This window comes from Entelurus aequoreus, linkage group LG19 (assembly GCF_033978785.1).
Source record: "Entelurus aequoreus isolate RoL-2023_Sb linkage group LG19, RoL_Eaeq_v1.1, whole genome shotgun sequence".
In the NCBI taxonomy this organism is placed as follows: domain Eukaryota; kingdom Metazoa; phylum Chordata; class Actinopteri; order Syngnathiformes; family Syngnathidae; genus Entelurus; species Entelurus aequoreus.
In genome coordinates this window covers 34,113,072-34,140,815 of record NC_084749.1, presented here as the reverse complement: position 1 = coordinate 34,140,815, position 27,744 = coordinate 34,113,072, and the positions used below count along the sequence as shown (strand labels likewise).

The following is a 27,744-nucleotide window of genomic DNA, read 5'->3' as shown; positions in this document are numbered from 1 at the left end:
CGAAAGTGTGCAGTATCGTCCACACCCAGTGAATAGGACGTTGTATCATTTAACCTTTCACAAGTCACACTACAACACTGTTATTATTGGGCCAACAAAGTGACAGGAAGTCTTGAGGATTAGAGCGGAGTGGAGAACATGAGCGTGGACGCCATACGCTTGGTGTGACGTGTTCCCCCCCTCCTCTTTTGTCGTATGGCAGTGTTGGGGTTAACTCCCCGGATGGCCTGAGGTCAAGGGGGGAAACAGGCAGCCAGTCAGGCATTCTTTCTCTATGACTGTGTGTGTGGTTGTGGCCTGCTCTGTGCTCTTTGACTCTGCTGGCCTTATAAGGCATCGGGCGCCATGGCAACGGCGGGGCTTGAATAGCAGTGTCAAATCCCTCCACACACACACACACAAACACACACACACACACACACATGCGCACCCACACACACACACACACACACACACAGACACAGGGACTGAACTGACTGAGCGAGAGGAGGCTGGCTGCTCCTCGCTGCCTTCCACTGAAGCTTTGTGACCAGCTTTTTCCTGCTTCTTGACTAATTTATTCAGCCTGGTTCTGGCACGGGGCAGGAAGACGGGGGACGGACGAGAGTCATGCAACAGTACACCCTCACAGGGAATGTGGAAAGGTTGTGGCCTCTGGATGGGCAGTGACCAAACAAGACAGGCAAGAAAAACTTTGTGGGGACTCCTGTTTTTTGTGTGTGACATTTGAGCCAAGCATTGTTGGAGGCGCTCTAAGAAAACTACTGACAAGAGGACTGATGTTTTAGTTTTCGCAGAAACCACAAAGACGTCCGTCCAGGAGAGAGACGAGTATATTGTCTTTCTCTGTCTTCGCTCCTTTACAATATCACGCCTGGAGGTTGTGTCAGAATTCTCTGGATTTCAGGTCACAGATCAATTGTTTCATAAAAGTGCGCGGCACAGAGGCGAAAAGAAGGCTTGTTGTTGGTCATCCCCACTTCCTTGTAGGGACATATTTTTCTTTACCCCCCTCCACCTGCCCTAAATCAACATTTTTGCCCTTTTCACCGCTGTCACCTCTGCCTCAACAAGTCAAGAGTGAGTCTGGACTAGAGCTGGCCCAGATCAGCAGATAACACCTCGACACTGCACAGGAACTGGTTGGACGGGTTTGGAAGTTGGAGCAGAGGGCAGGGTAGTTTAACCCTGCCTGAAGGAGAACTCACATTTATTTCCCTCCCACTTGTCCTTTGGGAGAAAGCAGTCACACACACAGAGAGAGTCATAGTGACTGGTTATGCTGAGGGATACTTTTTAAAGGAGGGCTGTGGGGTGGGGAGAGTCCGTGAGCGAAAGTAAGAGGGAGGGAGAGACCAGAGTGGGAGACAAAGTGTAATTTATTGTTTCCTGGGTTAGAGCAGGCTGCACCCTTTTTTTCTCCTGCTTCTCCAGCCTGAACTCTGAACCGCGCAATGTGTGTGTAAAGTTTTCTCAGGAGCCATTGATCAGAGGTCAGGGCGGCAAGCGCAAGGGTGAAAGGCAAGAACAGAGAGAGCGGCTAGATTAAAGGAGTGCACCGGGAAGATCGCCGGGTCAATCCCAACAGACGTCGAGGAGGGAAAGGTCAACGCGGAGACAAGTCTTCATCCCTTTCAGCTACAACCCTCGCTCTTTGCTCACTTGGCAGACTTTCAAGCATATAGTTTAAAGCCGGGGCAGGTCAGTGCATGATCCACTTACAGGCCGGCCAGGCTTCGAGAATATGGCCATGGTGAGCGGGGGATGGGGCAACCCAAACGGGGACACGACGGGACTTGGGGAGAAGGGTTACCTGCGGGGGGAGGAAGAGGAGGGCTCGCCTCATGCCGGAAGCAGCGACGTGGATGTCGCGGACGAGGACAAGGCATGCGTGGTGGATTGTGTGGTGTGTGGCGACAAGTCTAGCGGGAAGCACTACGGCGTTTTCACGTGTGAGGGCTGCAAGAGCTTCTTCAAAAGGAGCATCCGACGCAACCTCAACTACTCCTGCAGGTAACCAGTCTTATTTCATTAGGTCTTGTAAAGAGCCTCTTTTTTACATGACTTACATGGCAAATATAAATCTGCCATCATGTATGCATTTGTCATACTCCGCACGCATTTTCTTGCATTTTGCAGTTTTAGTCTCTGACGCCTAGATTATGCTAATGTGTCAAGGGGTCAGCAAAGGCTACACTGGCTCTCTCCTCTCCCTCCAAAGACTCGTTGGATAGGAGATACAGATCTGCTAACATGTTTGCATTTTTCACACATTGCAACCAATTTCTTGCATTTCGCCAGTTTAAGTTTCTTGAGTTTAGTCTTTGAAGCCTAGATTATTATCCTGTCATCTTTAACTAACCGGCTCTCTCCTCCGCCTACAAAGTCTCTTTTTAATAGGAAGCACAGGTCTGCCAACATTCTTCTTACTCAGCACGCATTTTCTTGTATTTCGCCGTTTTCAGAGTCAAGTTAAGTCGAACGCAAAATATGATCCCGTGTCTAGGCGCTATCATACACTACAGTGACTCTCCTCACCATCTAAACCTTCCTTGTGGCTTTCCGCAAATATTTTCCTCAAAATGTTTTCGTATGCCTATATCCAAGATAAATTATACTTTTGGAGGGCGAAGGGTGTGGTTTCATTTGCAATACGGGGAAAGCCTCTAGATTCAAACATCTTGCAGACAGACTCAAAAAATGGATTATAAAAGTTGCTGTGGAGCAAAAATTACACCAAAGCATATCCAATAAATGTTATCTATCTATACAATGTTTTCAATGTTTTCCAGGCCAAGGACCCCCAAACAGATGGAAAGAGGGAGCGAGGGCCCCGACCTGTATAAAATTGTGTTTTAAATTAAACTGGTCGTAAAGGTACCTTGTTATTGTGCTATACTAAGATATTCAAATACTATAATACGGTATAACGCTGGTAACTAGAGCTCTAATGGCTGGCTGAAAACTAGCGCCGCTAATCGCAAGGAAGCAACTACAGCGCTAATTGCTAGCTATCTTAAATGCTAACTAATAATTATATAATTATTTATTCATGTTTTTGTTTTAAACCAGCATGGTACAGTGAGTGGGGTGGCAATTCCTATACCATTATTAACTACTGTGTATTTAAAAGCATTTGGTGGGAAAATTGCGGCAGGAATACAAGGAAATACATTTCTTAAATGTCTAAATCAGCATTACATTTGTCAACCCCCCTGCAGTACTTCTGTTGGGGAACCTGTTAAAGACCGCTGATCTAGAGCAAAAGGAAGTCCTTTAAATGTAGATTAAAATCATATATCATCTTTAATAAAAGGTAAACATTTTCATTTGTCCTTTAAATGTGTTGTTTTCTGCATATAAAACTATGAATATTATCTATCAAATGTTTTTTTTTTATTGTTTTCAGGGTTTAATTGGATTTACATTATTTTTGGTGGGAGAAGTTTTTCCGGTTTTTGTACGAATCGGTCAATGTCAGACCTTTTGGAAGGAAATAATTAAATGCTTTCCTCATAAAGTGTCATTAAAGTAGGCAGGTCTGGGAATTTAACAATAAAGTAGTAAGTTGCCAGGCAATACAATTACAGTGAATGTGCCCCTTTTATGATGTGTTGCACAAGTCTGACATACAGCCCAGGAAAGAAAAAAGATGATCACCCAGAAGGCCAGTCATATGCTGCTGGATTGGCCCAGAAGGTCACCACTGCCATTATTCCCCAACACAGGAGCACAAAAGTTCTTTGCTCTTAGCCCATGGAGCTCTTAGTCATAGACTGTAGTTATTTCTCTCCCTCATAATAATTCTCTAACCCTGAAAGGAATGTGTCTTTTTAATCAGCGTGTCACATCGAGGGCTGAAAGGAGCTCGCTGTGAAATGTTGCCAGACCTCGTCTTGCTGTAAAAGGCGACACAAGGGCGTGTAGGGCTGATGATTTACAAAGGTCACAGCCTTGAGAGCTATTCAGCCACGCCAGCTCACACTTTTCACTCATCATAGAGGGTCCATGAGAGACGACGGGAGGAGGGAGGGAGGAGTAAACATGTGAATGCAAAGTACTTATTGAAAATGCACTCAGCGTTTGAAGGTTTCCGCCTCGTTACTACGTTCTTCGCTTCTCGTTGCAGATCAAACCGAGAATGCCAAATCGACCAACACCATCGCAACCAGTGCCAGTACTGTCGACTCAAGAAGTGTTTCCGCGTTGGTATGCGCAAGGAAGGTAAGATCGAGTTGAACAGGGTTCCATATAAGCTCTCACTAGAAGTTAACAGGTGCCCAAACGTTTTTGCACTAGAGACAGGTTTATTGTCGTTGTAGGCATTATTATTACCGACTGGCCTTCCACATGTGGCATGTAAAAAATAAGTGCATGAAAAATACAACTCACCATAATGCTGAATTAGTGAGAGCCCTAGGTTTGTTTCTTTGCGATGAGAAGCAGCAGGTTGATGGTACGCTACCATGGACTGCAGATAGAAATGAGCCTTTGGCTACAATCTGTCACATTTACATTTTTACATTTTCATTAATGTGCACAAACATATAACAAATGGCGACTTCCTATCAGGAGTTGTATTATTTATCTATGAAGAAGCTTATTGGTGTGTCTAGTGGACAGGCGAAAGTTAATTCGGAGAAAACTAGTTTTTTTGTAAATTATTTCATGTTTCTGTGCGGCCCGGTAGCAAATGTGTCACAGACCGGTACTGGTCCACAAATTGGTATTAGAGACCACTGTTATAGATAGTCAGGTTGCAAAATATAAACAATATACGATATAAATTATATGAATTTGGCTGACGATACAGCTTTTAATATTATTGTTATATCATGATAATGCATGTTGATAACCATGAGCGCTGTCACGCCAAATTTCTTCCCCCTACAAAAACCTCTCCCGCCCCATTTACTTCCGTGGTCATGTTTCCTCTTACGTCATTGACAGCGATCGATAGCACTTCGGCTTTGACTGCCCGTCGCTGGAAGGATACTTCTTCTTTGACAGCTGCTGGAATCTGAAGAAATCGATTATTGTTTTTTTTTTGTACAGGCGCAAAACAGGACAGTCGCGTGCCGATTAAGGACCCCCGGCAACTTTGTGATTTTATTGAATGCAGCCCCGGAAGTAAATGGGGGGGGGGGGTTGTAGGGGGAAGAAATTTGGCGTGACAGCGCCGTTAGGCCTATTTTAGGGGGGCTGAAGCCCTCCTAAATTATTCTTAAATCTCCTAAACAATTTGGTGTGTTTTTTTACAAAAAAAAAAGACAAACTAAATATAAATATGCAGTAATATGTTTGAATGAATCATAATATAACTTGTCATTATTCACAATGATTTTAAATAATTTCCCTTCACGTCACAGTGTAAGGTGGAGACACTTCGTCAGCGCTTATCCAATCCAATCCAATCCGTTCCACATTACTGAATATCCAGTCCACTGTTAACTTAGTAAGGTAGAACCAGACAGAGAGCAGCAGTATTAAGAGAACTAGTCTACAAGATGGACATACAGAAGTTTTTCAAGAAAGTATGTTTTTACAACTACTGGAAGTAACAATTAGCTCTTAGCTGGAGATAACAGTCCCATGTAATTATTGAACCAGGTGCTCCCGATTTTGATAGATAAAAACCTAGCTAGCGAACCAAGTCAATTTGTTAGCACGATGGTGATTGATTTCTGTCCCTAGTTTTAGCCCTGCAAAAAAGCTGATCTTATTATGATTATCATCAGAAATTATGATACACTAATATCTTTCTGTGTGGAGTTTGCATGTTGCCGTGACTGCGTGGGTTCTCTCCGGGTACCCTGGCTTCTTCCCACCTCCAAAGACACGCACCTGGGGATAGGCTGATTGGCGACACTAACATTGGCCCTAGTGTGTGAATGTGAGTGTGCAGCTCGGATAGGCTCCAACCCCCCGCGACCCTGAAGGGCACAATCGGTAGAAAATGGATGGGTGTGTAATTCTAATACACTGCCAAAAAGTTGTAATCAAAAAAATCATGCCAAATGTAAAAAGTTTTCACTCGCATCTTGTGAATCTTCTTAGGGCTAAGCTCCTCCTGATCTTAAAACCAAGTGACGCCCATGTTGATGACATATTCTAGCGGTGTCCCGCAAATGTAACAGCTACAAGCAAACAAACGCGTCCTCAACGCAATGTAGCATTCTAGCTAGTGGCTAACAGTGTTTGTAATAACGGCATTATATAATAACAGCGTTAGCAACACCTAAAACGGAGGTTTCTCAGATGGTGATGTACCTCCTGGAAATCACTGGCTCAGAGTGGCCAAAGGTATAGAGGTGTGCGTCCACGTTAAATGAAACGGCAGGCTTTCGTCCTTTAGTGGATTTATTACAGTCTTCGCAAGCTGAGCAACATTTGCTGTGGTCTGCAACCACACATCCATCAGAAACACAGCAATATCACACACAGACAATGTGTCACGAGGCATGCAAATAACATACACAGATGATCAAACAAAGGAAATTAAATCAGCTCAAAAAGACCTACAAACAAGGCACGATGATGCAACTTGTACACACAGCTAGCCCAAATAGCATGCTAGCATTGACAGCTTGCAGTCATGCAATGACCAAATATGCCTAACTAGCACGCCACACAAGTCAACAACATCAACGAGGCTCACCTTTATACACTCACGCACAGCATACAACGTTAGGTGGACGAATAAGACGAAGGAGTGGTACAAAACACGATCTTCTGAGGTAGCATCGGAGAAAGTTATAAACGTAAACAAACCGCCGCGTCATGGTCCACACAACTATGGTGCGTTCAAAAACCGCCAAAGCCAGTAGAACAAAGGGGTGCTCACCAAACACTAGGGGTGTAACGGTAAACAAAAATTTCGGTTCGGTACGTACCTCGGTTTAGAGGTCACGGTTCGGTTCATTTTCGGTACAGTAAGAAAACAACAAAATAAAAATGTTTTGGTTATTTATTTACCAAATTTGTAAACAATGGCTTTATCCTTTTAACATTGGGAACACTATAATAATTCTGCCCACGTTAATCAACATTAAACTGCCTCAAGTTGTTGCTCAGATTAAATAAAATGACAAAACTCTTCTTCTACATATAAAAAGTGCAACATTAAGCAGTTTCAAGTCAACTCATCATGCTTAATTTATTACAGCATTTGGGAAGCCTGTAGTTGACTTTTATTATGTAAATGTTATATTTTTATCAACATGTGATAGCAGGGACCCTGCCATTCAAAACTAGGCTGCTCCATTACTAATGTAACTATAGCTGAAAAAATAGTACAATAGCAATAGGAGAGACTATTCATCCCTGAACACCATGGAGTTCATGTAGGCTTAATGATGCAGTTACATTATTATATCAACTATCAGAGACAGAAACTCTTCATTTAACACAATGTCCTTTTTTGCTGCTTCAACACAGCTCAATCAACACAGAAAAAGGTAAAGTGAAATAACAGACAGGGCTTTGCTGTCCGTAACACACACACACACACACGCACACGCGCACACACACACACGCACACACACACACACACACCGAAAAATGAGCTAACGTTACGCTAAAAGCTAATTAGCCTTCACCTCAAGCCAGGACTGCGAGCGAGCTGAGCTGCCGTTTAGGTTTCTAGAAGGTCAACGGGCTCATAGTGATGTTACTAGTGAGTTGACTGGGAGGTGTTTATTATCATTTGGGGAGAGTCCGCTGCCTTATGCTCACCTGCTAAACACCTGTCTGCTCGACGCTGGAGCACTGACGACATGCACTCTGAATACGCACTGCTGATTGGCTGTTACCGCTCTGCGTGTAACCAATCAGATGGTTGTGTGGGTGGGACAAAGCTGGGTGCTGTGTAGAGCACTGACAGAGACAGAGGCAGAAGAAGCGGAGCAGCTTGTTAAGACTTTAGCTTAGGCGCCTACTTAATATGTTCGTGTGGAAACTCATTCGGTACACCTCTGAACTGAACCGAAACCCCCGTACCGAAACGGTTCAATACAAATACACGTACCGTTACACCCCGACCAAACACTCATTAGTGAAGCATCAATGAAGTTTAAACACAAACATGCAAAAAGGTGGGCTTTCTAACAACGGCTTTACTTTTACTAGTAACAAGTAATCTAATTACTCATAGGTCCGTTACAACGCCGTTAGCGATAGCTTGATGTAACGTGGCACGCTACTTTTGATGTGGTTTGATGTCAACAACAAGACAGCGTCATAAATGCAGCAAGTTCAATGCAGAAAATATATTTTTACTAGTGAAAGCAACAAGCAGCACCGCACTAAAATGAACTTGATATCACATAGGAAGTTGCACCATCCCACTGTGACACAGCAGACAACAACATACGCACACAATGGGAATATTGAACAACAAATCAATGATTGAAGTGACAAAATTCAAAATATACTCCGTTTGTTGACAAGAAGATATGATATCCATCGAAACACATTCAATCTCTTTATTAGGCAGAGGCAACACAATCCGGTGAAACGATTCAAAAGAGCTGGCGTCAGAGTGCGCTCCTAGCTAAAAAACACAGCTTCGTTGAAACCCTCGATGACATAACACATCAATAGGCAACAGGCCCCACGTTTTTTAAGTAATTCATTATATTTATTAAAGAGTAATTAAATTATTTTTTGGTAAAAGTAAAATAACTATAATTAATTACTTTTTTAAAGTAATTTTCAGAACAGTGGTGGCTAACATCCCTGTGCAGTGCAAAACCACTTCCAAATATGTTTTTCTTACAAGTATCATCTCTGGAGGACGAGGAATATCTAAACATGCTACACGACACACTGTAGGAATATAAGATTACCGCTAACCGCAAGCTGGAGCTCTTGAATGTAAACAAAAGTGGGGGGATTGATATATAATAATGACAGCAACAATACCAACTATAATATCATTATATATTCAATACTTCAGGGATTCAATATTTTGGCTTTTTTGTTATTGTTTACAAACTCAGCAAATAAGTCTGTGGACACAGGAGGGCTTTAAGGGCAAAAACCAAAGACTTTAAATCACAGCCAATATTAGGAAATAATAAGTGATATTGCCATTCTGTGTTTTTGTCAGATTATAATTGTGATTCAAAATTAAGTCATTCAATGGTATTATAACAGTAAATTAGCAAGTAGACTAATAATAGTTTTGGGAAATTAACTCAACCTGTAATGATGCTATATGTTATTGCATACATCAGCTGCCAAAATAGGAACCTGTGTAGCCCATTTTGAAATGGTTCTATTATCATTTATACATACAATATGTTTTTTGGAATATAAATTATAATAATTCAATACGGGTTACAAAAACTCCCACTTTGGCTGCTGACGTATACAGCAACGCATTGCGTCATTTCTGGTTTTCACTCTTGTACGCTTAGTGACCCGTAGCTCCTTTGTGTACTTTTTTGTGTAGTTGTTGTATTATTGTCTTGCTAAAATCATATTAATCTACTTGCTAATTTCCTTTTCATCGCTGGTTGCTCCTTACTGTAACGTGTTTCCTGTTAGACTTCTGGTAAAGTGTACCAAGTACAGTACTTATTCTACTGTTGTTTAGCTACTTTGGGTTCAATCCCGGGCTCGGGATCTTTCTGTGTGGAGTTTGCATGTTCTCCCCGTGACTGCGTGGGTTCCCTCCGGGTACTCCGGCTTCCTCCCACCGCCAAAGACATGCACCTGGGGATAGGTTAATTGGCAACACTAAATTGCCCCTAGTGTGTGAATGTGAGTGTGAATGTTGTCTGTCTATCTGTGTTGGCCCTGCGATGAGGTGGCGACTTGTCCAGGGTGTACCCCGCCTTCCGCCCGAATGCAGCTGAGATAGGCTCCAGCACCCCCCGCGACCCCAAAAGGGACAAGTGGTAGAAAATGGATGGATGGACATTCAAGCTAGCTTAGCACTTAGCATGGCTTCTTGTCTCTTCCTGCTCTTTCTTACTCTGTGTGTCACATCCTCTTACCCCAGTCATCTAGTGATAAGGACACAAGTAAGAAATGTACTTTATCTGCCGGCATGGAGGCGAAGATTAGTACGAAGCGGACGTACATTAGCTGCGCGAGCTAGCCAACTCTGTCAGGACGCACACATTTCAACCACCAAAACATTTCACGTCTGAACCGATATGGTACCAATTCCTGGTACCTGAGAAACGATACAATAGTACTATATGGTACCAATTTTCAGTACTTCTGTGTGTGTTCATGTTCGTAAATGTTCATTTATTTGATAACAAAACCTAAATTGGTCAATCAATCACTAAACAGTGAGCTAATCATCATTCTGTGCTGTCCAGTTGTCCAATTTTTCCTCTGTGTTGACACAGTTATAAAGTAGTCTTTGCCATGAAGTTGAATGTGCCAGTCTTATGCTAATGCTAATCAGGAGCAAGTTAAATTAGCATCAATTACCATGAATTGATAACGTGGACCCCGACTTAAACAAGTTGAAAAACTTATCCGGGTGTTACCATTTAGTGGTCAATTGTACGGAATATGTACTGTACTGCGCAATCTACTAATAAAAGTCTCAATCAATCAGTCAAGAAAAGTGGCGCTTTACTTATGAGCGCTTTCTATCAGACATGTTTGCCTTGATGGCATGGAAATGTGCAACATTACTTAGAGGCAGACACTATGAAATGTGACTGTTTGGCAGGAGATCAAGTTTGTTTGTAGGTTTTTTTAAGGTAATCTGAGTGTTAGATCAATCATCAACCACAGAATGGGTGAATGTGACATATAATGTAAAGCGCTTTGGGTATCATTCCAGGTATAGTAAAACACCATTTACCATAATACGTAGTGCCAGAAGTACTTCTAAATTGTTGAAAAATATATTCTATGTCTAATCAGGAAGGTTCCGAGCAGGGTTTATGCTGCCAATTCCAATACTGATCATCCATGAGTGAGATCTACTGATACCAATACCCATACCATTCACATGGTTTAATTGTCATTTTTTAAGGGTGAGTGCTATTGACAGTTTAACAATTTCAACACATACATATATTCTCTTCCTCTGTATGTAACATGTACAGCCTCGTCCTCCAGTGGTAATATTACTTGATAATGATACTTTAGATACTAAGAAAAGCAGTTATTGAATCTTTGGGCACTTAACGATACAGATTGGGGTGACAATTAGATTCAGAATCGATTCTCGATTCAACACTAATCTCGATTCAAACGGAGTATATATTAGTATTAATTATAATAAAACCTTTTCTAAACAGGTTACAGGTTAGAAACGCTCATTCTGGTTGCATGGAGATGACCCAAAACGCCTTTTATAAATTGATCCTGATTTAAACATTTATTTATTTATTTATTTCTAATACAGTTTTTAAAATTATGAATCCATTTAGAATCACAATGAATAAGAATCACAAATCTGATGTGAATCGATTTTTTAGTGCGGCCCTAGAGGTAAATATTATTAGCTTAGCGCAGTGGTTTTCAAACTTGTTTCACCAAATACCACCTCAAAATACACTTGGCTCTCCAAGTACCACCAAAATGACCAACATTAAAATACAGTAGCGTAATAGGCCTAAATATTCATTACAAACAAGGCAGGTGTTTTATTTAACAAGTATATTTAATATTTTTGGCCACTGTAACATTACACACAGTTTGAACCCATTACCTCCCTGCTTGGCACTCAGCATCAAGGGTTGGAATTGGGGGTTAAATCACAAAAAATAATTCCCGGGCGCGGCCACCGCTGCTGCTCACTGCTCCTCTCACCTCCCAGGGGGTGATCAAGGGTGATGGGTCAAATGCAGAGAATAATTTCGCCACACCTAGTGTGTGTGTGGTGACAATCCTGGGTAATTTAACTTTAACTTAGCATTAACACTGTCTGAAAATTAAATTTAGTGATTCTTTGGCGTACCACTAGATGGTTAGAGAATCTCGGTCTTAGAGGAGTGTCTTCACACTGTGTATGGAGGAGACACACAATTAGCAGCTATCTGTTGCCAGCCGAGGGAATACAAAAAAGTGTGTCACTACTGACGTAATAAAAGTACTGAATTTTAGTACCCATATCTAGTCACGATAGGGTGATAGATTTAAAATCCCTATAGTAGGCCAAATTTACATTGGTCATATCGCGCAACTTGAGACCATCTATATTCACAGACAGTCCCATTATAATGTGTTTATGAGCTTTGGCGAGCTTTGGCGAGCTCTGTATGCCAGCGACGTATAGTGCCAGCGACGTATAGTGACTCGCTGAACAATTGCATGCTCTTTCACTCCATGGCAAAACATACACAATTAACCTCAAATGGGAGACACAAAAAATATTTGATCATTTAAATGTATACTGTAAATAGCACAAACTCAACTGGGATAGGCTCCAGCTCACCTGTGACTCTAATGAGAATATGATGGATAAAAAAATGTCATCCCTGTCGATCAATGCTCACATGACTGGTCATGTGTTGGTGTAAATGTGTAACTCTCAACAAGCCCACTGTGTGGATACACTTTGACCTTTAGCCACACATCAGTGTTGTGCGTTTGGCTTTTGATCCACAGGACTTTTTCCTTTCCTTTTTAATTTAGCGCAGTAATATTTGAATAACAAATACTGACAAGGTCTGACTCTAAAAAAAAAAAGTAATAAGTTGTAAGTAAAACAACCCAAAGCCGTTTTGAACTGCTTTTTGACGACAATTCAAGATACATAAGTAAGTTTAAAACAGTATGATTCCCTTTATCTTTACTAGCTGACGCAGAGCGGCAAGCAGTGACCTTTCTCAGCGACCCAAGCACAATATTTATACTGTCAACTAAAGGCATGTTTTCACCATGGCGCTCAACTCCTCGCAGCTGTTGATTTTCAGGGATGGGGGCCGGGGGGTAGCTAAAGCCAATGAGAGCATTTAAATAACAAGAAAAAGAGCAACATATTTTGCAATACATGCTGTGTATACATACATGTTACATACATAAATGTTGTCTTTTTTTCCATCTTATTAATTTTTTCTGTTTAACAGTTTGTTAAAATGGTGTATTTTCTCCCTAAATATCTTGTTTTAGAAAAGTATTGACGATCATGTTAAGGTCTGCTGACTGAAGTGTGGTGTCCACACTAAGGAAAGAGAGGTTATATTAGGCTGGGTTATTATTGACTGACTGTGACCGTGACGCACCATGCGCTGTTTCCACACTACCTGGAAATGTGGAGGTTAACTTTGGCCTCGTGAAGGAACAAGTCATCCTTTCCCATTGCGGTATATACTTTATGAAAGGCACAATATTTAGAAGTTATACAAGATACGAGTCAAAAGTTTTACAACAGCTCATTTACTGTATAGCAATGAGCAAGTAAGTCAAAATATTTCACTGGTACTTCAAATTATAAACACAATTTTAAAACTGAACATCCAGTGCTGCTAATATTATTGTTTTGTAGCGCTCTTACGGTATTGTAGATACCGCGGTATTGCGGTTTCAACGTCTTCACAATAATGCCGTGACGTTCGACGGTAATAAACGAAAGCTTGGTGAGTGTAGTTTTTTCTGGCGCTTTAGCGTTGTCCGGGTCTGAAAATAAACGACATCTCCCAGAATCCTCTATGCAGGGCGGGAGCTGCAATGTGGGGGCGTGGAACATCATAAGCAAAAAGTGAATATTTGTAGTAGGGCTGGGCGATATGGCCGAAAAAGTATATCTCGATACATTTTAACTTAAAGTCGATATTCGATATATATCTCAATATATTTTTCGATGAAAGCATACATATAAAGATATTCAGCACAGAAAAGAAACTGTTTAAGTAGTACAGAATAACAAAACATAAATAAAATAGAAAAATATTATTTCTACGTAAAATAAATAACATAGCTGTGCAAATAATACAAAATGTATCAAACTCAGATAAAAATTTACATTTGCAGGCAGGCACTTTGTGATTTCCCTTCCTGGTTCGATGACCCACCCTATCTTGCCTGTGATTGGCCTGTCCCTAACCAATCACACCTCACTCCTGCCCACTTTGTGGGCTGGCTCAGGGTGGAGGACAGAGTAAAACAACTTGCACTGAGCCTAGTCTATAAAATCCGCTACACCTCCCTGATACCGAAGTCAAAATACTTCCTTAACTTAAATGACCGCCATAACCACAACACCAGGGGGAGCTCCACTAACCACGTTAAACCCAGATTCCTATCTAACAAAGGTCTTAACTCATTCTCTTTCTATGGCACATCAATATGGAACGCGCTCCCAACAGGTGTAAAAGAAAGGCCATCTCTATCATCCTTCAAAACCGCACTAAAAGTACACCTCGAGGCAACTTCAACCGTAAACTAACACCCTCCCCGGATTGTTAATAATCAAATGTAAATAATCAAATGTAGATACTTTTTCTTATGCTTTCTGATCTCTCTCTCTCTCTCTCTCTATCTCTATGTCCACTACTTGCTGTACATATCCTACCAAGTCAGACCTACACTGTTTCAATGTACATTTCTCTGATGATACAATTGTTGATGACTGAAGTGATGATAACAATCAAACCTAACCCCCTTCACCCCCGCCCCCTCCACATCCCACACCCCGGATTGTAAATAATGTAAATAATTCAATGTATATACTCTGATGATTATCTTGTGTGACGACTGTATTATGATGATAGTATATATCTGATAGTATATATCTGTATCATGAATCAAAAACTTATTCGGGTGTTACCATTTAGTGGTCAATTGTACGGAGTATGTACTTCACTGTGCAATCTACTAATAAAAGTCTCAATCAATCACTCAATCAAAATCGTGACTCTTCAGAGTAAACAACCAACCAATCATAGATGTTCTTATAGTCTTGGAAGGAGGAAGGGGAGGGGTTTAGTAGCCCATAGAGGGGGAGAACAAGGAACACAACAAATAAGCGGTGTTTGGTCATTTTAATGTGATATAAATTATATCGATATAACAATATTTTCTTCATTCATATCTTGTTTAAAAATATATCTTGCAAACTTGATATATCGCCCAGCCCTAGTTTTTAGTAGGTAAGAGGAATAGTTTTTTTTGGACATTTCATCAAAGTCTGCTTGAGTTATGTTGCTAACAAATAGACAAACAAACCCTGATAAACACATAACCTCTTTGGCATAGGTAAGAAAGTCTGCGTCCTGCAGAGCATAGTGTGACACTTTTTTCTCAAGCGTTTCCAAGCTGACACAGCCAGCTGGTCACGGCGCAGCGCACGGAACGAAATCACAAAAAAAAACTGTAAACTATCCAGCTGCATTCAAGTGGAAGGCAGGGTACTCCTTGGACAAGTCAACACCTCATAAACAGTCACCCTGAAAAATATTTGAAGCGAAGAAGGTAATCTAAACATCAGTGGATGTTTACGTTGTCTCTTTAAAGACATCAACTTTAACGTTATTTTTTTCACATATTTGCTTGAAACAGCAGATGTTCCTGCACAATTATTTGCACTTATAAATACATGTTTGTAGTAATAAATATGATTAGATCATTTGAGCATTATGTTTGTGTTCAATTACATTAAGCATGTTTATCCTAAACATTCCTGTCACTTCATTTTATACATTTTGGCATCATTTTTTCAAACATAAACCACAGAAATATTGTACCGTGGCATTAATACTGTGATAATATCGTACCATGAGATTTTGATACTGTTACATCCCCATTGTTTTGTAAACCTAGCTACAATAAAAGGTCCACAATTATTTACCTTCTGCAAAAAACGTAGTCAAAGATCATCTTTATGACAGCATTTTAGTGTTTTAAAAATGTATTGCAAAACACAATTTTTTTTTAACTGAACTCGAGAGTAGAATAGTCCAAATGATGAAAAAGATGGGACCTAAGATTGAACCTTGAGGAACACCACTAGTATAACTAAAGAAGTTGAACAAATGGCTACTGGCTGCATCCGAGGTAAACAAGCTATAGCAACACCTTAGTTACATCATAATCAGGGTGGATACAGCTCACATTTGAACCGTTTCGGTACCAATTCCCGGTACTCAACGGTACCGATAGTTTGCTTCCTTTGTATGTTAATAAATATTGTTATAGATTATTTTATTAATTGTTCTTGATGTTTGAATCTAATGTTTATTTGCAACATTTAAAAAGAGCTAATTATGATAACTGCTATCCAATTGTTATATCTTGTTTCACTATCACATTTCTGAATCTTATTTGCTAGTATGACATTAAGTCGCAATTGCAGTTGCAAGTCCAAAACATTAGATGGCAGTAGTGTGTAGTTTATGGTGTGTTGTTTTGTTTTTTTGTTGCACCCCAAAAAGTGTTTATACTGTAAGTATTGAACTTTTTACATAGCAGCGGTTTAATTGTAACATGCATCTTAGTAGTGGTTTTCATTAAAACATTTGGAGGTGTTGAAATTGTCAATCGTAAAATCCCTAATGCTAATCAGTAGCATGTCAATAGTAGGGTTGCACATCTCTCTCTGATAAACGATTTGATATGCATCTAGATACACAGGTTACGATTCGATTAAAAAACGATATCCTTTTATTACAGACCGATTCGATTCCGAACGATACAATTCGATTTGACGGTTCGATTTGACGGTTAATATTCAAGACTCCAAATCCCCAAGCATTGTGGCTTTATGGCACTGGCAAAAAAAACAGAACAACAAAATCACATGTCAATGTATTTATTTTTAGACATGGACCAAAAAAAGTCTGGCTGAATTGTAGGATGGGAACTCCAGAGGTAAAAGTAGCACAGAATAGTAACAACAAAGTGCAATATTTCAGCCTGAGCATAGTTTTGAACACTAGAGGTAGGTAACAATCAAATCCTGAAATCCTTCCCACTCAACAATGTTGTAAGGACATAATCCCTTAGCAATAAAACGCGTAATTGACGCTGTGATTTCCTTAGCACGTGCTGAATTGTGACCAAGTTTCCCGAATAAGTTAGGAATGGTGCTCCCTGGCTGTGTGCTACTGCTTGCTGCACACTCCTGCTCGTTGGCACGGGGTTTTAACTCACCGTACTCTTGGCCGTGTTTCCTCTTTGCATGCTGGTTGAGATTTGTAGTGCTGCCAGTGTACGTCAACGATGCTCGACACAATTTACAAATAGCATGGCTTCTGTCGAGCTTCCCTTCCTTCTTATAAAACCCAAAAACTTTCCACACTTTGGATTTCTGTCCAAATGTCTCCCCGATGCGTTGAAAATCTTTCTCATTCCATTATGACCTTTGGTCAGACTGACGCTTTCGTTCTCCTCCACATTCATTTTCCGTGTTGTCTCTTGTTTATCACTCGTGCTAATACCAGCTAGGCGGCTACCGCGTTTGGCGAGTAGCTTCAGCTCTCGCGTTGTTTTAGAGACGCTGACGCATATTGTAATCTAGCCAACCCATGCAAAGTCTTGCGATAACCGATCCATGACTCTATAACCGATTCAGCTAGGAATTCATGGATTATTCGCATTGATTGAGGAGTCTGCTACCAATGCAATCTAATCGTTCACTTGTTGAATCGAATACTCGGTCGCATCGGTTTATCGTTCACAACCTTAGTCAATAGCAAAGCCGAAGTATATTAGCATCAAACAAGCGCATTTGCCTTGAGGAATACCTCAGTTATGTACATCACAAGTTTGGACTCCAGTGTTCTATGTTTGCTAGCAAGGATAAAATATAGAGATGTCCGATAATGGCTTTTTTGCCGATATTCCGATATTGTCCAACTCTTAATTACCGATTCCGATATCAACCGATACCGATATATACAGTCGTGGAATTAACACATTATTATGCCTAATTTTGTTGTGATGCCCCGCTGGATGCATTAAACAATGTAACAAGGTTTTCCAAAATAAATCAACTCAAGTTATGGAAAAAAAATGCCAACATGGCACTGCCATATTTATTATTGAAGTCACAAAGTGCATAATTTTTTTTAACATGCCTCAAAACAGCAGCTTGGAATTTGGGACATGCTCTCCCTGAGAGAGCATGAGGTGGGAAGTTGTAACTTCTTTTTCATCAACTTTTTTATTTAAAGCTGAAACTCATCACTTTAAAGGCCTACTGAAATGAAATGCTTTTATTTAAACGGGGATAGCAGATCCATTCTATGTGTCATACTTGATCATTTCGCGATATTGCCATATTTTTGCTGAAAGGATTTAGTAGAGAACATCGACGATAAAGTTCGCAATTTTCGTTCGCTGATAAAAAAAGCCTTGCCTGTACCGGAAGTAGTGTGACGTCGCAGGTTGAAGGGCTCCTCACATTTCCCCATTGTTTACAATGCAGCGAGAGCGATTCGGACCGAGAAAGCGACGATTACCCCATTAATTTGAGCGAGGATGAAAGATTTGTGGATGAGGAACGTGAGAGTGAAGGACTAGAGTGCATTGCAGGACGTATCTTTTTTCGCTCTGCCCGTAACTTAGGTACAAGGGCTCATTGGATTCCACACTTCCTCCTTTTTCTATTGTGGATCACGGATTTGTATTTTAAACCACTTCGGATACTATATCCTCTTGAAAATGAGAGTCGAGAACGCGAAATGGACATTCACAGTGACTTTTATCTCCACGACAATACATCGGCGAAACACTTTAGCTACGGAACTAACGTGATAGCATCGGGCTTAAATGCAGATAGAAACAAAATAAATAAACCCCTGACTGTAAGGATAGACAGAAAATCAACAATACTATTAAACCATGGACATGTAACTACACGGTTAATGCTTTCCAGTCTGGCAAAGCTTAACAATGCTTTCGACGACACCCCGGCCGCCATCAGAGTCGGCAAGAAACATATATTTCCCCAAAGTTACGTACATGACATGCACATAGCGCCACGCACGTACGGGCAAGCGATCAAATGTTTGGAAGCCAAAGCCGTACTCACGGTAGCGCGTCTGCTATCCATCTCAAAGTCCTCCTGGTTGTGTTGCTGTAGTCCGCCGCTAATACACCGATTCCACCTACAGCTTTCTTCTTTGCAGTCTCCATTGCAAAAGATTCACCAACACAGATGTCCAGAATACTGTGGAATTTTTCGATGAAAACAGAGCTGTTTGTATTGGGACACAATGGTCAACCGGAAGTTTAGCGGGAAATTTAAAATTGCACTTTATAAGTTAACCCGGCCGTATTGGCATGTGTTGCAATGTTAAGATTTCATCATTGATATATAAACTATCAGACTGCGTGGTCGGTAGTAGTGGGTTTCAGTAGGCCTTCAAAGACATGCGGATTTGTTTATTGATGTATTTATTTCACACCCATCGTGGTTGTGCAACAATGTTTGTACTGAAAAACCATGAAAAACAATTTAACTAAATACTTCTGGACCTTAGTTTAGTTAGATTTACAACAATATATACGCAGGTACAACAAAAACAAAAGTTATTGTTGGTGCTATAATACTGATAGGGCCTACCAACAGCTGCATGTCATCAAATAATTATTCTAGTTCCATCTTGAATGAATTTTCGTGAGAGAAAGTAAAAAGCAGAGTAGGTGAATTTCCGCGAGGTAGGGAAGCTATAGTTATTTTATTATTTGTATTAATTTTATATACATTTGCCCTCCACACACTTTTAAACACTCTATACGCTCTAAAACCTACGTAATTGTAATTTGTACTCCAATCCCAATGTACTGTAAACTCATGCTCAATGCTAGCGACGTTAGCATAGCAACCCAGCAATTAGCGTGTCCAAAGTATGAATGTAACACATTATATACATTATATTGACAACTTAAAACACTTACAGACGTTGCTTGAGCAAAAGATGAATTGAAAATAATACGTAGAAAGAGCTGCCGAAGTTTACTGTTCTATTAGCTTAATTGCTGCTAACCGGAAGTATGATTGATTCTACTTCCGTTTTTTTTTTTAAAAATGCACACAAGAGAGGCACTGCAATAAACCTGCAATGAGCAAATCTGACCACAAGATGGCGGTGTTTTTACAAACAAACACTGCATTAGATTGGGGGCATTATAGGACTCAATGTTTTAAAGTACCGTAGGAAGTGAACGAGGTGGCGAGGGAACAGTTTTTTAATGAATACATATTTCCTATTTATTGGTCTATTATACAATGTTTCATTCACTTTCCATTAAGGCTGAGGTCCGCAACCCAAAATGTTGAAAGAGCCATATTGGACCAAAAATAAAAAAATCTGTCCGGATACGCAAAAAATTAAAAGCGTTGTATAAGTGTTATCATTAGAGATGTCCGATAATTGCTTTTTTGCCGATATCCGATATTCCGATATTGTTAAACTCTTAATTACCGATTCCGATACTGATATATACAGTCGTGGAATTAACACATTATTATGCCTAATTTTGTTGTGATGCCCCGCTGGATGCATTAAACAATGTAACAAGGTTTTCAAAAATAAATCAAATCAAGTTATGGAAAAAATTGCCAACATGACACTGCCATATTTATTATTGAAGTCACAAAGTGCATTATTTTTTTTAACATGCCTCTTAACAGCAGCTTGGAATTTGGGACATGTTCTCCCTGAGAGAGCATGAGGAGGTTGAGGTGGGCGGGGTTGAAGTGGGAGAGGGTAGCGGGGGGTGTATATCGTAGCGTCCCGGAAGAGTTAGTGCTGCAAGGGGTTCTGGGTATTTGTTCTGTTGTGTTTATGTTGTGTTACGGTGCGGATGTTCTCCCGAAATGTGTTTGTCATTCTTGTTTGGTGTGGGTTCACAGTGTGGCGCATATTTGTAACAGTGTTAAAGTTGTTTATACGGACACCCTCAGTGTGACCTGTATGACTGTTGACCAAGTATGCGTTGCATTCACTTGTGTGTGTGAAAAGCCGTAGGTATTATGTGATTGGGCCGGCACGCAAATGTAGGGCCTTTAAGGTTTATTGGCGGTCTGTACTTCTCCCTACGTCCGTGTACCTGTCCGTACAGCGGCGTTTTAAAAAGTCATACATTTTACTTTTTGAAACCGATACCGATAATTTCCGATATTCATTTTAAAGCATTTATCGGCCGATAATATCGGCAGTCCGATATTATCGGACATCTCTAGTTATCATGAAGGCAACACATGATGTAAGTGTCTATATTAGCTATATTAGACTACTAACAAAGGCTGACGCAAATCTTCGTTGACAGAAATGTTGTATTTTAATTTTCATTCTACACATTTTTGCAACATTGGACATTGTTAGTAAAATGGGAAGCTTCTCACAGGATGAGATAACTTCTGGAAATTACTGGCTTAGAATGGCCCAAGTTATAGATGTGTGTGTCCAAGTTAAAGGAAACGGCACAGGGGTTAGTGCGTGTGCCTCACAATACGAAGGTCCTGAGTTCAATCCCGGGCTCGGGATCTTTCTGTGTGGAGTTTGCATGTTCTCCCCGTGGCTGCGTAGGTTCCCTCCGGGTACTCCGGCTTCCTCCCACCTCCAAAGACATGCACCTGGGGATAGGTTGATTGGCAACACTAAATTGGCCCTAGTGTGTGAATGTGAGTGTGAATGTTGTCTGTCTATCTGTGTTGGCCCTGTGATGAGGTGGCGACTTGTCCAGGGTGTACCCCACCTTCCGCCCGAATGCAGCTGAGATAGGCTCCAGCACCCCCGCGAAACTGAAAGGGAAAAGTGGTAGAAAATGGATGGATGGCAGGCTGTCTTCTTCTAATGGGTTTATTACAATCTTTCCAAGCTGGGTAATGTTTGCTGTGGTCTGGAACAACATGGCACACAAACAACTATGAGAAATGCAGCCAATATTACATACAGATAATGTGTCATGAGACATGCAAATATAAATTAAATACACAGAGGACATAAGTAAAGGAAATTTAATGAGCTCAAATATACCTACAAACGAGGCATAATGATGCAGCATGTGCATACAGCTAGCCTAAATAGCATGTTAGCATCGATTAGCTTGCATTTATAGATCGATTAAATATGCCTGATAAGCACTCCAACAAAGCAATCAAATCAACAAAACTCACATTTGTGTATTCATGCACAGCATAAAACGTTTGGTGGACAAAATGGGACAAAGGAGTGGCATAAAACTTGTCTTTCTGTGGCAGCGTCAGAGAAAGTTGTACATGTAAACAAACTGCGATGAGTTCAAGGATCGCTAAAATTAGTAGGACAAAACGGTGCTTGCCTAATACTCTCATCAGTGAAGCATGTATAATATAAACAGTGGGATTTCTAACAATTAAGAAGGTTTGTGTCATGTTTGTTCTCCTACAGAAAATATAATAAAACAAACAAAAAAAAATGTTTCTTCGTCTTTTTCCATTTTCACACATCTCTGAAAGAGGTCCATGGAACCACACGGGCGGTGCTAAAGAGCCGCGGGTTGCTGACCTCCGCATTAACGGCATCCAGCGTAAAAACTAAGCCAAAACCAATCACTGATGGACCAAAAGTTGCGACCCGTGACAGGGGAAAAGCATTCTTCCAATACTAAAACAAGATATTCACAAGCTATTTTATAAACTAATTATACTACTATACGTCACAAATACATTTGAACCGTCACAAATACATTTGAACCGTCACAAATACATTTGAACCGTCACAGATTTTTAACCTCATTAACACATTATAATGGGACTGTTGGTGACTCTATCTTGTTATAACACTTTTTAACTTACCTCCAAAGAGTTTTCTCCTGCTGACACCCACCACTCCTCCTTTTGTCCCTGCAGCTGTCCAGCGTGGGCGCATCCCTCCATCCCACTCAGGTATCAGTCCCAACTCCCGGGCAGGCGGAATGGGAGGCATGTTGCCAAGTCACCTGGGAGCCGACTACTTCAACGGGCAGCCCGTGTCGGAGCTCATCTCTCAGCTGCTTCGGGCCGAGCCGTACCCCAACAGCCGTTACGGGATCCCCTACGGCCAGGGGCAGATGGGGGCCTCCGCCAGCGGGGCGCCCGTCATGGGCATCGACAGCATCTGTGAGCTCGCCGCTCGCCTCCTCTTCAGCACCATCGAGTGGGCCAGAAACATCCCATACTTTCCCGAGCTGCCCGTTTCTGAGCAGGTCAGTAAAGGATGATCCCGCCATTGACGGTATGCAATCATTTAAGAGAACTAGAAAAATCAATTTTGGTAGAAACTGCGTCTAAATGCTGAAAAGCCGAACTGTAATGCTAACAGTTAGCACGCTAACATTAGCATGCTTCAAATACCAAAATATATGACTTTGGAGGTGTATACCTGTAAAAATATCTGAAAAAGCTAACATGCTAATGTTAGCATTTTAACAGTCAACATATCTGACTCTGAGGTGTACACCTGCAAAATGGGCCACAAAAGCTAGCATAAACAATAGCATGGCAACAATTAACATGCGACAGATATCAATCGGTATGACTCTGAGGTGCATACCTGTAAACATAGCCCAAGAAAGCTAACAATAACATTCTAACAGTAAGCAAGTGCCGAAATATATGACTGAGGTGTGTACCGGCAAAATTAGCCAAAAAAGCTAAAATGCTAACGTTAGCATGCTAACAGTCACATGCCAAAATTTCTGACTCTGAAAATGTGTTTAAAAAAGCTAACATGCTAATGCTAGCATGCACAAAGTACCAACATATTTGACTCTAAGGCAGGCCTGGGCAATTATTTTGACTTGGGGGGGCCAAATTTAGAGGAAAAAAATGTGTGTGGGGGCCGGTATATCTATTTTTAGGAAAACTAATACAAAACCTCACAATAAAGTCTGCTTGAATGCTAAATATGTTATGACAGACCCCCTTAAAAACGGAATGGAATTTTCTTTTTTTCTATGAACGATAAAAACCGAAATATTGAGAACATATAAACGTCACACCCCCTCTTGATCGACATATTTTACAATAAAGCCAAATGCAACAAAAAGGCTACAAAACACAGCGAAATATCAACGTGAAGGGTAAAAAAACCAAAAAACATCTACAATCTGATATATCTGATACATCACTATAAGCTTTAAAGTTAAAGTACCAATGATTGTCACACACACACTAGGTGTGGTGAAATTTGTCCTCTGCATTTGACCCATCCCCTTGTTCACCCCCTGGGAGGTGAGGGGAGCAGTGGGCAGCAGCGGTGCCGCGCCCGGGAATCATTTTTGGTTATTTAACCCCCAATTCCAACCCTTGATGCTGAGTGCCAAGCAGGGAGGTAATGGGTCCCATTTTTTATAGTCTTTGGTATGACTCGGCTGGGGTTTGAACTCACAACCTACCGATCTCAGGGCGGACACTCTAACCACTAGGCCACTGAGTAGGCCGAGAACTTTCTTGTAAAAATGTCCTTCCGCGTCTGTCCTTGACACCCACATTTCAGGTTGGAAACGCTCCCCACCCACACTGCTTGGTGCCTCGTCTGACCTGTTGTGACGTAGATTACCATAGTAACTAGTAGGGTTGTATGGTATACGGGTATTAGTATAGTACGACGATACTAATGAATCATATTCGGTACCATACTGCCACTGAAAAGTACCGGTCCGCCACACCCTAAACTTTTTGTTAAAATTTAAGCCAATAATGCAATTTTTTCTGTTCCCCTTTATTTAGAAAAGTATCGAAAAGTATCGAAATAATATTGGTATCAGGACAACACTAGTCACTAAAATATCGTGCAAAAACGTAGATTCCAACCATTGAAATACTTTGTATAGTTGAAGACTTACGGTCATTTGAAAACATCACTGCACATCATAATGGCAAATACTCTTTTCATCTTAAAGATCTAAAAAAAATATTTGGGAATGTCCGGCGGGCCAGATTGAAAAGCTTAACGGGCCGCATGTGGCCCCCGGGCCTTAATTTGCCCAGGTCTGCCCTAAGGTGTATGCCTATAACATTTGCAATAATGTTAGCATTCTTACATGTTAACATTTGCATGTTAACAAATAGCAAGCATCAAGTGCCAAAATCTCAGAGTCTGAGGTGTATACCTGAATACCAAAATTAGCTAAAAAAGCTAAAATGCTAATGTTCGCAGTCTAACAATAAGCATGCATAAAGTACCAAATTATATAACTGAGGTGTACATCTGTAAAATTTGCCAAAAAAAACATAGCATGCTAATGTTAGCTAACGTTAACGTTAGCATAACAGTTAGCATGTGTCAAGTGCCAAAATATCTGGAACTAGGGGGTATTTACCTGCCAACTTAGCTAAAAAAGAAAGCTAGCAAGCTAATGGTTAGCTTGCGTTAAGTACCAACATATATGACTCTGAGGTGCATGCCTGCAAAAGTAGCTAAAAAAAAGTGAGCATGCTAATGTTAGCATTGTAACTGTAAGCACGTATCAAGTACCAACATATATGACTGAGGTGTGTACTTGCCAACCTTGAGACCTCCGAATTCGGGAGATGTGGGAGGGGGGGGGGGGGGGTTGAGGTGGGGTTTGGTGGTAGCGGGGGGTGTATAATGTAGGTCCCGGAAGAGTTAGTGCTGCAAGGGGTTCTGGATATTTGTTATGTTGTGTTTATGTTGTGTTACGGTGCGGATGTTCTCCCAAAATGTGTTTGTCATTCTTGTTTGGTGTGGGTTCACAGTGTGGCGCATATTTGTAACAGTGTTAAAGTTGTTTATATGGTCACCCTCAGTGTGACCTGTAAGGCTGTTGATCAAGTATGTCTTGCATTCACTTATATGTGTGTAAAAGCTGCATATATTATGTGACTGGGCCGGCACGCTGTGTGTATGGAGGAAAAGAGGACGTGACGACGGGTTGTAGAAGACGCTAAAGGCAGTGCCTTTAAGGCACGCCCCCAATATTGTTGTCCGGGTGGAAATCGGGGGAAATCGGGAGAATGTTTACCCCGGGAGATATTTGGGAGGGGCACTGAAATTCGGGAGTCTCCCGGGAAAATCGGGAGGGTTGGCAAGTATGTGTATCTACAAAATTAGCTAAAGAAGCTAACATTCCAAAGTTAGCATGCTCGCAATTGACAAACATTAGCAAGGAGAATTTTTTTTTTATAGAATAGTCTGGATCTGTTGGGAAATGTGGAAGTTAGAAAAAATGTATATTCATTTTGGAATGAAAATTAGTGTCATAGAAAATGTGGAATTCCTGAAAATGTTGGAATTTTTGAAAAAAAACAAAAAAAACTGGTAGCATATTTAAAGTGTGATGGTTTGAATGTTTCTAGCCTTCACATAATAAAATACCGTGTCCAATCCAGAAATGACAGCGATGAATCTCCCTCTAGGTGGCGCTGCTGAGGCTGAGCTGGAGTGAACTTTTCATCCTAAACGCCGCCCAGTCCGCTTTGCCTCTCCACATGGCGCCCCTGCTGGCAGCGGCCGGCTTCCACTCGTCCCCCATGTCGGCGGAGAGGGTGGTGTCCTTCATGGACCAGGTCAGGGTGTTCCAGGACCAAGTGGACAAACTCAACCGACTGCAAGTGGACACGGCCGAGTACAGCTGCCTCAAAGCCATCGCTCTGTTTTCACCAGGTCAGCGACTGTAAAGCCTCGTATGTGTGACGGAGGCATTTCTAACGACGCCATGTCGTCCCCTCAGATGCGTGCGGTCTGACCGATCCGGCCCACGTGGAGTCCCTGCAGGAGAAGGCCCAGGTCGCCCTGACCGAGTACGAGAGGTTGCAGTACCCCAACCAGCCTCAGCGTTTCGGCCGCTTGCTCCTTCGCCTGCCGGCTCTGCGGGCCGTGCCGGCCAACCTCATCTCGCAGCTCTTCTTCATGCGGCTGGTGGGAAAGACGCCCATCGAGACGCTGATCCGAGACATGCAGCTGTCGGGGAGCTCCATCAACTGGCCCTACGCACCGGGGCAGTGAATCCTGCAGGGGCCAGAGTGGGACACAGAGCTGCAAAAAAAAAAAAAAAAAAGATGGATGAAATCACTGAAACAAGAGGTCATAGGTCAAAGTATTTACAGCACGGGTCCCCAGTTGATCTCTTTGTCTCACTCTGGACAAAACTGAAAGGCCATGTGCACAAACTACCTCCTCCATTATCAGCCCTTAATGTGACTCCTGTATGTGTTTTATGCTTTAAATCCAAATGAAGCCATAACAACCGCGTTGTGCTGACTGTATGAAAGTATGGATTTTATTTGTTACCAGTTGTATTGTATCACCCAAGTCACGTGACTCTAGTGTGTATTACACAATACGTGCTACACGATTATTTATGCTTTAATTAAAGCCACCCCCGTGAAGCAGTTGCATATTCACGATTTGCTGCCCCCAAGCGGCCGAAATATAAAATACACTTCCCCCCACCCCCACAGTGACTTTACCGCACAGATGCAGAAACCACAGCATGACTTTTCTTCATGTGACATCATTACCTCATGTTATATATTGCATAAGAAGATTGTTGACTCATAAAGGAAGGTTTAAAGAATGTATCAGGAATAATCTCCCACAGGTGACCTCTCTAGTGATTATTTGAAGTGTACGCCATACAAGAAAAAAGGTACGATCCTTGTTGTATTTCTTCTCTTTTTGTTGTTTAATGAGCTTGTTGGACCATTTGTGATGCATCGTGTGGAAACATGGCCTTAAAGACGGTACAGAATGAGAAGTGTCGGCACTTGTTGGTACTAAATGCTGCAAACTTCGTCTTGCCAAGTCTTTTTCTGCACATATATACTAAGATACACACACAGTCCTAAATGCAGTGGTGTGCTGCAAGGCCTTCACTGCTGGCCTAACATAAATC

The 27,744-nt window shown here is 41.3% G+C and overlaps 2 protein-coding genes across 4 annotated transcripts in view; one reads left to right on the top strand and one right to left on the bottom strand.

Annotated features, from left to right (window-relative positions):
• The window catches only part of LOC133635310 (BRISC and BRCA1-A complex member 1-like), a 107,583-nt gene extending 87,658 nt beyond the window's left edge, over positions 1–19,925 (bottom strand). For 2 of the 3 annotated variants that reach the window (XM_062028380.1, XM_062028382.1), the window contains exons 1-2: positions 19,819–19,925; positions 18,950–19,087 (exon numbers count right to left, since the gene is read on the bottom strand). The gene's annotated coding sequence lies outside the window, so the exon portion shown is untranslated. The remainder of the gene's footprint in view (positions 1–18,949; positions 19,088–19,818) is intronic. The other variant, XM_062028383.1, reaches the window with a different exon arrangement.
• On the top strand, positions 472–27,744 carry LOC133635309 (nuclear receptor subfamily 2 group F member 6-like). The gene is made up of 5 exons (XM_062028379.1): positions 472–2,013; positions 4,130–4,224; positions 22,757–23,091; positions 26,267–26,513; positions 26,581–27,744. The coding sequence occupies exons 1-5, from the start codon at positions 1,745–1,747 to the stop codon at positions 26,853–26,855; spliced, it is 1,221 nt and encodes a 406-aa protein (XP_061884363.1). The 5' UTR covers positions 472–1,744; the 3' UTR covers positions 26,856–27,744.